The sequence below is a fragment of the Orbicella franksi genome, chromosome 1, assembly GCF_964199315.1.
Source record: "Orbicella franksi chromosome 1, jaOrbFran1.1, whole genome shotgun sequence".
Taxonomy (NCBI): Eukaryota; Metazoa; Cnidaria; class Anthozoa; order Scleractinia; family Merulinidae; genus Orbicella; species Orbicella franksi.
Window position 1 is genome coordinate 42,598,485 of NC_138145.1, and position 14,136 is coordinate 42,612,620.

Sequence of the window (14,136 nt, forward strand, 5' to 3'; positions counted from 1 at the left end):
ATTCACGAAGTACTTTTAAGTGACTGATATACATGTCTTCGAAATTTAATTATTTTTTACCCAAAAAGACAACGCAACATTCCCTAAAATCAACCCAGTACACATTTAAACATTGCACAAAAATATTTCAGTGTTTTAAAGACGGAAGAATGATGTGGTTTTGCATGCGAGGCTCTCAAACTTGCTTAATGAAATGGAGCGTCAAATGACGATTTTAACGGAATTTGGTAATTTGCATATTTCTTTGAAATAAAAGGATATTTTGACAAAAAAACTATCCAGTAGTTTTTGTCATGCCTTAGCCTATCTACCATAAGAATATGAGCGAAATCGAATTTTCGACCCTTGCCGCGAAAGAGAGCGTGGCTCGAGGAAGACTGTGAGCTTCGAGGAACAGATAACGCCCAAGGACAAATACCCGAGCATATTTTCGCGCCAAATGGAGGCTATTGTTTATATATTGGGGTTCCATCAGAAATCAGCATAACTGTTGATCGTTAGGGCTTTAGTCTGGCAACAAATGACGCGTGACTGGATAGTTTTACATACCATGTATCCATGTATTTGCCGCCCGAGTCGTTAGCGATTTTTTCCAAAATGTGCAATAACGAAAACTGTCTTTACTGTTAGCGAATCCTGTAGCTCAAAAAGTATCAGATAGCCAACCAACCGTCACTAAGAACTTGACTGTTGTTTTGCTATTTTGGGAACCGAAAGTAACTATGCAAAAATTAAATGGTGACTGCTAAAAATAAACATAGGCACGCAAGGCGTGCAAGAGTTATTTTTTCGGAGATAGGAGCATTCATGGCACTGTTTACAGTAATGATTTGGTTAATTTGACAATTTGTTTTTGGTCGCGGTGTACATGTACAGCAAGAAAGAAACTGGAAATTTATGATGTACATACGATGTTACATCGGTAATGGTATTAATAGTAAGCCATAAAATGTTTGACTGAACAAACTACAGTTATCTGACACGTCTCCAGATTAATGTAGATACCATCTTATTTTCTACTAACAGGCAATTTGATCCGTTCTTTGATGCAACCCACACTGTGATTGGTGTGACTCCCTCACTCGCCGATCACATAGCCTTTCCAACCCCCAAGAGGAATTTTTGCTCAAAAATACTCAAGAGGACTTTTCGCATTTTATACGAGTCGTAGGTTTACCCTTTTTACACAACACAACGCAACAACATTACTTCACCGAAAATAGAAAAAGAAAGAGGGAAAAACTTCTCAGACACGTTGAAAGTCTGATTTAATTAAATTGCACTTTAACTTGGTGCCACGCAGTCTTCAAAGAACATTTGAACAATTTTCATACTTTTTATCAAAAAATATCGGACTGAAAAGAATGTCATAAAATGCCCATCAAATAAAAATATTAAACTCCTACTGTAGAGACGTAAAAACCGTCCAGAAATGAAAGCTTAATTAATTCTTTTTTGTTTAATATCCTGGGAACAATAGCCGATAACTTGTCAGCTCTAACTGAATTTACTTCCTCATAAAAACATAGGCACGCAAGGCGTGCAAGAGTTATTTTTTGTGAACTATAAGTCTCGGAGATAGCAGCATTCATGGAACTGTTTACAGTAATGATTTGGTTGATTTGACAAGTTTTTTGGTTGCGATGTACAGCAAGAAAGAAACTGGGAGTTTATGATGTGCATACAATATTACATCGGTAATGGTAAGATAACTAAATAGTAAGCCATAAAATGTTTGACTGAAGAAACTACAGTAATCTGACATGTCTCCAGATTAATGTAGATACCATCATATTTTCAGGCAATTTTATTCGTTCTTTGATACAACCCACACTGTGATTGGTCGGACACTCGCACATGCATAACTCCCTCACTCACCGATCACGTAGCCCTTCCCTCCGTCGGGAGGACTCCCTTATATGGGCTATGTAGGTCTGTGCGGTCCCGAAGGGTATGGTTTTTCAGCGGTTTTGGTCATAAATAGGGTATCGATTTTAGCTGATTTTGGCCATTTTGGTCATAAATAGGGTATGGTTTTTGCACTCTAGCCTTGATATGGGTATGCTTTAAGAAGAAGCCACTTTTTCATCATTATCGAAAAGAAAATCAACAAAAGCCCTTCACAAATTTATATGTTTACGGTGATTTAACATTGGTTTGAACTAGGGAGCTAATTATAACGCAGGTCTGAAACAGGGTTTTGATTTGAGGGTCAGGTCGTAAATAGGATTTCGAATTCTTGGTCAGGTCATAAATAGGGTAAGGAATATCGCAGATTTTGGTCGTAAATAGGGTAAGGCTTTGGGAAGCGGGCCACACACCCCCGACCAATTTTTCTGGGAGTACCCCCTCGGGAGCCCTTCCAGCCCCCAAGAGGAATTTTTGCTCAAAAATACTCAAGTAAGAGAACTTTTCGTATTTTATACGAGTCGTAAGTTTACCCTTTTTACACAACACTTCTTCACTGAAAATTGAAAGAAAGAGAAAAAAAACCTCTCTGGCACGTTGAAAGTCTGATTTAATTAAATTGCACCTTAACTTGATGCCACACAGTCTTCAAAGAACATTTGAACAGTTTTCATACTTTTTACCTTTAAAAAATATCGGACTGAAAAGAATGTCATAAAATGCCCATCAAATAAAAATATTAAACTGCTACTGCAGAGACGTAAAAACCGTCCAGAAATGAAAGCTTCTTTTTTGTTTGATATCCTGGAAACAATAGCCGATAACTTGTAAGCTCTAATTGAATTTACTCCCATATGAAAAACAAAAGTGTCGAGTTACCATTTGTAACTAAAAATAGCAAACATCTCGTGGAAACAAGTGGTGACGATTCGTCACCTCTAATTGAATTTACCACCTTGTGAAAAACAAGAGTGTCAAATTACCCATTGTAACTAAAAAAATAAAAATATCTCGTTATATTTGCATGCAATAAGAACAAAGCAATCATTACCTGCACTTACCATTGTAAACGTTAGAACTGCTTCAAATCTAAATAGTCTCGTCTCCTCTAAAACATGTCCTAAGAACTAGAACCGACGATTCGTGACCTCTAATTGAATTAACTCCTTGTGAAAAACAAAAGTATCAAGTTACCCTTTGTAATTAAAAATAAAAATATCTCGTGCCATTTGCCTACTACTAACTCATGAACTGCTTCAAAACTCAAGACTCATCTCGTTCATAACTAGCCACCATTACACTGAAAATTATGCACTCTAAAACAACCCAATGTACGTATGTAACTGTCACACTCCCCTCCAAACCGGACTAAAAATCGCAAACCGGCAACATACACGTCACTCTTTATTTTTCAATTACCAAAGTCCTTGTGTTTATACATACCTTGTGTTTCTCACGTACCATTTACCTTTACAACAAGAAATTTGATTGGCTGTTCATAGTAGATCCAATCTGATTGGTGTGACATACATACATCTCTCACTCACTCACTCACTCACCCATTGACCCGTCCATAACATACCCGACGCGCCGACTAAGAGGTTTTTTTTACAAAAAAATAACTCAAAAACAAAAGTGTTAAGTTACCATTTGTAACTAAAGATAGCAAACATCTCGTGGGAAGGGGTGGTGATGATTCATCAGCTCTAATTGAATTTACTCCCTTGTGAAAAACAAGAGTGTCAAATTACCCTTTGTAACTAAAAAATAAAAATATCTCGTTATATTTGCATGCAGCAAGAACAAAACAATCGTTACCTGAACTTACTATTGTAAACGTTAGAACTGTTTCAAATCTAAATAGTCTCGTCTCCTCTAAACCATGTCCTAAGAACTAGAAGCGAAGATTCGTGACCTCTAATTGAAATTACTCCTTGTGAAAAACAAAAGTATCAAGTTACCTTTGTAACTAAAAATAAAAATATCTCGTCTCATTTGCATACTACGAACTCATGAACTGTTTCAAAACTCAAAGTTCATCTCGTTAATAACTAGCCACCATTACACTGAAAATTATGCACTCTAAAACAATCCAATGTATGTATGTAACTGTCACACTCCGCTCCAAACGGGACTAAAAATCACAAACCGGCCACATACACGTCACTCTTTATTTTTGAATTACCAAAGTCCTTGTGCAAAAGTGCGCAAGAGAATTTTGCCGTTTGTTACAGAATATCGCCCATCTGTGCCTAATCTTAAAAACATTCTTATGAGTAAATGGCATTTAATACAAAATCCGCCTCTGCCAAGAGAGATCTATAAAGAGCCTCCCCTGCTTTCATACAGAAAAGGGAGATCTTTGAAAAGCGTACTCGTTAGAGCTAAGCTTTGAAGGTAAAAGTTTTCCTATCTTGACTAGCCTGCGAAGGCAGACGTATTTCCGGCTGTCGCTTGTCTTCGCCGAAAATAACGTCTGCGAACCCGAGCCAGGAAATGAATTCTGTGACGTAATGACTTTTGTTTCTCCTTGGCCAATTAGATTCCATGATAAAATGAAACTCGAGTGCTCCTCGCAGCGAATACCTCGCGCAGTAGTTCTGGGACTACTTAACTAAACTGTGATTGGCTTAAAATTTCTACGTCAGAGAAATCGTTTCCTGGCTCGGGTTCCCAGGCGTTATTTTTCGGAGGAGACGAGCGACAGCCGGAAATACGTCTGCGTTCGCAGGCTATATCTTGACCAATAGGAGTCGTGTTTGGTCTGTCATTCATTTTTATCATCATTGTGGATATCGAGAAATGAAAACTAGCGTGCATGTTTCCTCTGATAAGAGTTTACGTTTGAGTGACAGTACAGACAGCGCTGTTGGTATCACCGCTCAAGACTGTAAGGAGCGAGAAGTCATTTGGCCGTGTCACACAACACTTTACTCAAAAAAAAGGAAAGCTGGCGAAAGAAAATTCTGTCTTGATTTCTTAAGCAATTTATTTTATATATACTATATTTTTGTTTTTATTTTTTATTTTTCACTTTACCCTCGACCGTCGACATGTTACCCTCGACTCTCGACATGTTACCCTCGACTCTGACTCTCGACAATTAGATACACTCAAAGCTGGACTAACCCTGAATGACAAGTATGAATTTTCCAAGCCATCCATCAGGTTCCTGGCTCACATCATTGATGGTTCTGGGCTCCATGCTGACCCTCTCAAGACCAGTGCCATCGCCCAATTCGCGGAACCCCCTGATGTTAATGGATTGCAACGGTTTATGGGAATGGTAAACCATCTTTGCAAGTTCGTCTCCAGATTAGCTGAGCTCAGCGAGCCCCTTCTCCAGCTCTTGCGCAAAGGCAGCTCCTGGGTCTGGGAAGAGCCTCAACAGCAGGCTTTTCGGCAGACTAAAGAAGCTCTATTGTCCTCAGAGGTACTAGCCCACTATGACCCAAATCGACCTACTATCATCTCGCCAGATGCTTCCAGTACAGGACTCATTATAGTGCTCACTCAGGTCCAAGAAAATGGGAAACGCCGCCCGATCTGCTACACATCCAGGTCTCTAAGCGAACCAGAGAAACGCTATGCAGTCATCGGAAAATAAGCCCTTGCAGTCACATGGGCCAGTGAGAAGTTCTCAGACTATGTGCTTGGGCTACCCTTTGTTCTTGAGACGGATCATAAGCCACTTACTGCACTCCTGAACTCAACAGAGCTCCCAAGGATTCCTCCCCGCATCCTGCATTTCCGCTTTAGACTTATGCGATACACATATCAAATTCAGTATGTACCTGGGAAACACCAAGCTGCTACTGATGCCCTCTCTCGTGCACCTGTTGGCACATCAGAGCAATCAGACGAGTTGCTTGCAGAAGAAGTAGAAGCATTTACAACTCAGGCGACAGCCAGTTTACCTGCCTCAGCCATGAGACTACAAGAAATCCAAGAGGCACCGAAAGTGGATGAAGAATGCAGCCAAGTAAGAGTTTACTGCTTGCAAGAGTGGCCTGCCTACATGCCTCATCAGCCATTCCTTTGCCCATACTAGTAAAGCAGAGGCCACCTCTCTGTTGTAGATGACTTACTCATGTATGATGACCTCTCAGTAGTCCCAAGGGGTATGAGAATACAGATCCTTGACTGCATTCACACTGGTCACTTGGGAATCACTAAATGCCGGTCCAGGGCCAGCGCATCAGTCTGGTGGCCAAGCAAATAGAGGACCTCGTGGCCCAGTGCGTCACTTGAGGCAAAGATCGACGGACGCCCAAAGAACAACTTATGTCAGCCTCCTTTCCATCTCGTCTATGGGAAAGGATTACAACCGATCTTTTTGAGTTGAACGGGAAAGTGTTCCTCATTGTCATAGATTGTCACTCCAGATGGTTTGAAATTAAGGAACTTCGCAATGAAACATTTCAAGTTGTTATTCAAGCACTCAAGGAACTCTTTGCCATCCACGGCATTCCAGACCTGATAATATCTGACAATGGGTCCCAGTACAGTGTAGATTTCTTTCGCGAGTTTGCGACCAAATATGGTTTTGTACACAAGTTCACCAAGATACCCCCAAGCGAATGGCGAAGTTGAACGAGCAGTCCGTACAGCTAAGTCCATACTCAGAAAGAATTATGATATCTACAGTGCCCTTCTGACTTACAGGTCAACCCCCGTATGGAATGGCCTTTCTCCGAGCGAATTACTAATGGGGCGTCGCCTGCGAACACAACCGCCTATCCAGCCAAACAATTTGTACCTCAAGCACAGCCCAAAGAACGCCAGACAGTGGAAATGAAAGAAAGATCTTATAGACTGAACCAGCAGCTCAGCTTTGACAAGCGGCATCGTGCTGTTGAACTTCCATCCTAGTGACCATGCATGGGTGAGAGATCAAGATCGACATGGCTTTATTCTGGGGAGAACCGAACAACCTCGCTCTTATCTCGTGGGTACCAACAAGGGAACACTCCGACAAAACCGCTCTACCTTGGTGGTCACAACCAAACACCCTGTAACGGAACATTCCATAGAAACCTGCCGTCAGAAACTACTACTGCCCCCAATTCAACCCTGCCATTACCGATACCACCATCACAGCAATCACCACAGACACCACAGAAACCAACGGCAGGACCAGCGACGTTGACTACCTCAGGGACAGCCCCTGCTGCAGACTCTCCACATGGCCCATGCAGTAATATCTCAACTACTCGTTCAGGAAGAGCTGTGAGGCCACCAGGGCGCCTGGATTTATAGCCATTGAACATTAGTCAATCTAGGACGTAATGTTTTAAACCTCTAGAATGGCCCTGAAATATTGATGAACTCTGGACCTTAAGTTGCGATGGCTGGCCAGAATGTTTGGAAGATTGAACTTTCTTGTACTTTGAACATTTTCTTGATTTGTTGTTGTTGTCTTCCCTCCCACCTGTTGTCCTACATTTTTGGGGGGAGGTGTAGGATTATTACATAACAGCTTTGTGTCCCAGTGCACGCTGGGACCACGTGCAATAAACGAGTCGCCATCTTGGTTGCGTGAAACACGTTCTCTTGTTTTCTCCGGCTAATACTACATGACCCAGGTAAACAAAATTAAGGTGAACTAGTCGCCTGAACAGGTGAAACGAGTGAACCAGACAAGTGAACCATGTAAACAAAGTGAACCAGACGAAAAAAAAAGTAATTAAATGTCTTTACACTGCAAAAATACTTATCTTTTATATTATACGAAGATCCCTGAAGCGTGAAGGTGGTGATTGATACTTTCAGGAACAACACAGCTAAAAGGAGGTAAATTATGAATTAAAATGAGAGAAGGTTTGAAAAAGTACCTCAGCATCCTCTACAAAGAACCTGTACCTATACCCACACTCCACAAATAAAATGACATCAGGGTATTTATAGCCTTCACTTCAAGAAACTGTAGTTCCAGTGGTGTATATGTAGATCTAGTCCTGGAGTTCAAAGACCTCAAACTGTCAGTGTCATTCTTGTCCAGGACAGCTCTAATCTTGCTGATTGATTTCACAGGTGGACGTGACGCGCACGCAAATTTTGTGATGTTGAAGCTTTCCTGAGAAATGCTATTGTTTATCTCCATTTCCACTATAGAGATATGAGTCCCACTACTTTTGCAACCAAATCTTTATCCAACTTGAAATTTTCCTTGTAACTTCTAGTATGAGATATAATTCTCAGCTCATTGTTTCTAGATGATTGATCTTTTAAATTTGAGTCCATTTTAAAGCAGCTCAATTTAGCCATTGTGGAAGAACTTAATGTCTCCTTGTTTGGCGGGTCTAAAACACAGGTCACGGGTCACAGGTTAATTATTGATTTTACCAATACTGAAATAACCTTAAACCTTTACTAATACTAACCTTAAGCCTAAACATTGTCTTAGTGTAGCATTTAGGCCTAAGGTTAGCATTAGGAAGGGGTTAGGGTTGTTCCAGTATTGGTAAAACAATGACCCGTGACCTGTGTTTTAGACCTGCCAAGATACAATCAAGTGGATATTAGGCATATGACATCTCTGTGTGACCAGACTTTGAAGATGTCACTGAACTTATTTGCACCAAAGTAACTGGAAGCGGATGTTACGTCTAGCTCTATCCATACCCTGTAACTACGCTGGGGATTTTTCCAGACTGTTCCATACCCTCTCCTCTCATCCAAACCCTCTCCTCTCCCCCCCCCCCCCGCCCCCCTTCTTTATTAAGACATCCTTCCTCTGCAAGGTCAGTGTGAAACACAGACTGCAGACTGCAGACTGGGGCATAAAATGCGGATTGAGGGTAAATTGCAGACTGCAGACTCCATTTTACCCTCAGTCTGCATTTTAACGCCGGTCCGCAATCTGCAGTCTGCTGTGCAGAGTCTGCGTATTACACAGGCCGTCATCTAACTCTACCCTCTCCCACCCAGAACAGTACGTTCTACGTTGCTTTTGTTCAGGAAACAGTAGATATCAAAATATCAAATATTCCAAATAAAGAAAGAGTATACAATCCTACACTAGGTTAGTCAGGGTTAGTAGATACCGCAGTCTTGTAAACAAGCCTACCTTAGAAGCTTTCGCTCCTGTGTTGTCAGTATCCTCCGACTTGGAACATGGTTTTCTAACGAAGAAACTCGAAATTGTAGCCTGGGTTTGGCTTTTTGTGGAAGGGCAACTTGGAGAATGACCATTAACAGAAGACTGTGTAGAGCACCGTAGCTTTCCGAGGTTTATTTTCCTCATAACAATCAAGTTTTCACGGGGAAAATCGAGGAAAATCGAGGAAAATCTTTCCCGCTACAATTTCCCGCTACCTCGAAGTGCTCTATCCTAACAGGACGGGAAGGAGTGGGGAGAGTTATGCTTCGTACAAGCGGTCAGCGGATTCCAACCCAACCTTTTTCCAAAATGGCGGCTGTCTGAGCGTGATATATTTTTTCCTTTCAAATGTAGCCCACATTTCGTGATGGTATTTCTAGATTCTTTTTCAATGTCAAGTCCAAAACCTCGCCAAGGTCCTTCTCCTCCTTCGGTAGAACAAATTTTGGAAGATCTATCGGCAGCAAAAGATGACGACGTTGTTTTCAAGTCACCAATGTTGGGAGAACATGTGAGCCTTCATGCAACTCGTGATCAGACTAAAGGCAAAACAAACATCTCAGCGAGTCACTCGGGTAAAACAGGTAACTTGAAAGTCTTATTTTTATTTGTTGAACAAGAAAAAAATTGTTTTAGGTTTATAACTGATGGATTTATCCTAATGTATAAAAAATCAAAGAGCTCATATCACAAGCTTAACGGTTATTGAAATTGGAAAACCTTCTCGTTGTTATATGACGGTATTTTGGTGTAAAAAGATTACACATGAAAACATACAGAAGATATTACATGGTGGTGCAAAGATATGAATTACATTTTTGAGTGGTAAAAATAATATTTTACGAATGTGCACAGTATAGTGAGTAAAATATGGCGTCGACAAAACCTGGATCGGATCACGGATCGGATCACGGATCGGATCACAGAAAAAAAAAAAGTTTTAAAGAAAAGAAAATCAAAAACTAAAATCAAACCATTTATAAGATAATGATAAATAAAAAATAAGTGGAAAACTAAAATATGTTAAATGAAAATAAGAATCCCGAATTTGACGCAATGACATGTTAATTACAGAGAATGACAAGAGGTCATTTAAAAAGCCACATAAGCGCCTAATTTACGACGAATTTAAATTGTAATGAACAGGCAGATGTAGTTATATTTGAACGTTAGTTGGCTCGAAGCTTGCGTGAACCTCCCATTCTCATTTTTGAAATTGTTATCAGTGGCTAATTCTCGGCTACATTTTCATGTCAGATGTGAGCGTTACAGTTGGCGTTACAGTTAAATGAGAAAACTTACGTACGAAAGCTTAAGGACATGACTTGTTTTGAAGGAGGTACGTCACAATTTGCACATCTTGAAAAAACTAGCCTAGTTTTTCAAGTTCGTCATTTGCAATCCCCGTTAATCTTTGCCATCCTTGACGATCCTCATTCCATTTTGATTTGTTCTTGCCTCTTAAGTGTTTTCTATCCTAGAACACGATCATTTTAAGGTTTTATTCTATTGAAAGGCAACTCTTTACGACCCTAAAAATAACTCTAAAACTCGTGACGTAACTCCTAAAATGTTGTTTATTCTCGGGTTGCGTTATCGTTCACACTATCGATGTCATTCCTAGAATTTTTTGTAAAACAGCTATATTTCCTTGAAATACAAATGGTTTGTTTCGTTTTATTCCAGTGCGAAATATCGTATTCCAAACTCACATCTTGTAAAAGTATAGACTTGTCTCAAAAACTGAAATTGTTTGAAATCATCAGGTGTTTAATTTTTTAGTGTTTTTAGTTTTTGTGTTTCTATTCATACGTTCGTCCTATTATTACCATACTGACTCGTTTTATGACAGTTAACCTTTGATGCAAGTCAATACACGAAATATCATTTATCTGAACTGCGGAGAACGATATGAAGACATGATTGATCATCGCAATCAAAACCCAACAGCCTGAAAAAAATTCATCTGTGACCAGCTCCCAGTTGGCTTGATATTATAAAAGAATAGAGGAATATCACACCTGAATTAAATAAAACTTTCTGCTCACAGTAGTCACTCTACTGCAATTTGCTCAACAAAATTTTGAATTTTTTTCCTTGATCCGATCCGTGATCCGGTCCGTGATCCAATCCGTGATCCGATCTGTGATCCGATCCGTGATCCGATCCGTGATCCGATCCGTGATCCGATCCGTGATCCGGTCCGGTCCGATGCGGGTTTTGTCGACGCCAAGTAAAATATTGTTTTTAACATGAGAAAATAAAATTCATATTTTTAAGGTACTGTGTAATTTTCTTTTTGTCATATGTCATTTTGACTCTTTGTACAAACGTCTGTAAATAAGCAGGAAATGACAAAATCAATGTCTTCACTAGTGAGGATGTGGAAAATATGCCACCGAGTCCCGGATGTGGTTTTGTATGAATTTTGCGAGTAGTCTATTTTCAGTGAAGCACTATTAGCAAAATTAAAGAAAACTTTAATAATTTTTTGCAACTTAAATCTTCAAAAAATGGGGTTGCCCTTTGATGTCAAATGTCACCATGATTTCAAGGTAGCTTGTTTCCTTTTGCCACCAGTGATCAACCCTCCCATATACAGTGTCAAATTCTCCACCCCAGCAAGAAAGCCACTAATACAAAATTCTTCCTCACATCCCCCACCCCCTCCCTCCCCCCTGCTCTCCTGTGGGCACATCACAAGTCAAACGTACACAGGGTTTTCCCAGGTTGATGTTGATGTTTCTATTTGATCAATAAGCTTACATTAAGGGCCCATTAACCGATTTATGCACGCGCTCGCACACATTGTTAAGGAGGTGAAATTTCACTTCCAGTTACTTACGTCAGCCTGAGCGCAGAAAATGAAAACAACTCAATAACTTCCAAATTCGCTCACATTTTAGATGTTTTTCTTTGTGTTTCACAAAATGCAAAGTAAAAAAAGTACAAGCAAAGACAAAATAAGATAAAAACAGAAAAACAAGAGCAATAGAAAGAGAAAACCTGTGTGGCTTTGTTTGATCTTACTGAAGTGCGCTGATAGTGTAAATTGTGCACGTGCTGATAGGGTAACTTCCAATATATATCAGGTGCACTTCTGGTTTCTTTAAATGCCAAAGGAAATGTGGTTTTTCATTAAATCCAGCCCTTTTCGATAGATTTCAGTTAAAGCCAATGTTGGAAAGATAGCTATGCATTTCTTTTTCAAAGTCTTGTTTTTTAAAAAAAATTATGAATGTTTTAATATTTTGAAATTCACTCAAGATCTGACCTTTTAGAAATGAAACAAAATCTATGCATAGCGTAATGAGGATTTAAATTAAAATTTTGAATCAATGAAAAAAATCTCAATAAAGCAATTTGCCTGGGAGCCTTTGCGTTTTTTCAGTATTAGTCACATGACGATGGGTGTGGCCTGATGACATCATCACTAGTGTTACTGATCATGAAAAAGTATGAACACTTGAAATAACTCTTCATTTCAAACTTACTAAAAATGATGAGGTTATATGAGAATAAATTTTCCTTAGCAACGGCTCGAAAAGATCGCTTAATGGGCCCTTAAAATGATATTGTATTCTTTGATTTCAGCTGGACTGGAAACTTAACTAAAATGTTTTCATTTTTTTGTAGAAAATGTTTTGGAACATTCTACTGGTGGAAGAGAGGTGTCTGAAGATAAAGGAAGTACTGATGAAGGCAAAACTAAAAGTCAGTCAAATGAACAACTGTATGGCACAGTTGCCTCATTTCTGGAACAGTTTAAATCACTTGAATCTTCACAAGAACAGCTGAGTAGTCTAGAAGGAGATTTGAAATCCAAACAAGAGGATCTGGAGGAAGCCATCAGCAAAGTGAAAGATGCTTGGAAGGTTGACAAGAATGACTGTTAGTGATTGACATCTTGAGCTTGATCTTAGTGGGACCACTACTGGCTTTTTAGCTTGAGTAATGAAACATCTTGTTTCTTACACTAAATTCATCCCTTGTTGAAGAGGAGTCATAGTATCATACTGAGCAGTGTGGTAGATGTTTCTTTGATGGGCTATTACTTTGTTCTGGTTGTTTTCATGCTATAAACAGCCTATCATGTGCACTTCACTGATCTTTGTAGATTGACATCATCAATGTGGAATTTTTTGGGTGAAATCTCAGATCATTCCCTCGTGAGACAAACTGACTGCATGGAAAGAGAAACATAGTTAACTTAGTGAACTAACTAGCTGACATGGACTGGAAGAGGTGGCAAATGATCACTTATAAATAGTTGGTCTCTGAAAAGTTTTGATCTCAACGTGAAATTCTTTGTAATCAGCAAGGGTATTTCACATGTGGGACATTGAATACACTGTTTCCTTGTAGTTGGTTTCACCCATGTTTGCTTGTAGCTAGCTTCTACCTATTGGAATTTAGGACAGCATTATATTGCATTTGGCACTTTTCCAACAAGTAAAAGCTAGCAGCAAGCCAACGTGAGTGAAACTAACCACAAGCAAACAGTGCATTCAGCGTTTTGCAAAATAGCCCTGCTGCTTTGTAATGAGTCACTTAGTCTAATTTTCATGGTGTGTCTTTCAGCCTTGCAGTCGAAAATGATTTAAGTTGTGGTTTTAGATTTTCAAACAAGGGTCTCTGCATCTTGATGAGTCTTGGAGTTTAACAATTTTGTCTCTTCAACTTGAGTCTTATGAACAGGGAGAGAGTTTTTATCGTGTAACAAGAGATGAACATTGTTCTAGAAGTAGTATAACCATATGCCAGGATTGAAACAATAGTTTTTAAAATGAACTTTCCAACTTTTTTTTTGAAGACTTTCATTCTTTTTCCTTAGAATATTGTAGATGCAAAAGGATATCTCAAAATGCATATACTAGTCATTGAGCACTGTCTTGTACAGAGTTTTTCAAAACAGGAATGATTATTTATTTTAAACTATTTAAATCAGCTGTCAAAGTATGGTCATTCTTTGTGATGACAATAAATAATTCATGAAATGATTTGTCTGTAAGGTTTTTTGTGTCTACTTTGAAAACTTCCCTGCTTTTAAAACCCTGTGTTCAAGGTCTAATATCTCCTTGCAATATCAATTTACTGCCTAGTAAACAGTTGATGAGACAAAAGAA

The 14,136-nt window shown here is 39.3% G+C and overlaps 2 protein-coding genes across 2 annotated transcripts in view; one reads left to right on the top strand and one right to left on the bottom strand.

The window, feature by feature from the left end:
* The window catches only part of LOC145481117 (DNA mismatch repair protein Msh3-like), a 75,443-nt gene extending 66,190 nt beyond the window's left edge, over window positions 1-9,253 (bottom strand). Inside the window, exon 1 of the mRNA XM_081459526.1 lies at window positions 8,978-9,253. Coding sequence (XP_081315652.1) covers window positions 8,978-9,154 — 177 coding nt within the window. The 5' untranslated portion in view covers window positions 9,155-9,253. The remainder of the gene's footprint in view (window positions 1-8,977) is intronic.
* A 48-nt stretch (window positions 9,254-9,301) lies between these two features.
* LOC145482119 (uncharacterized) lies at window positions 9,302-13,986 on the top strand. Its single transcript, XM_081460725.1, has 2 exons — window positions 9,302-9,594; window positions 12,647-13,986. The coding sequence occupies exons 1-2, from the start codon at window positions 9,378-9,380 to the stop codon at window positions 12,904-12,906; spliced, it is 477 nt and encodes a 158-aa protein (XP_081316851.1). The 5' UTR covers window positions 9,302-9,377; the 3' UTR covers window positions 12,907-13,986.
* Window positions 13,987-14,136: the final 150 nt, after the last annotated feature.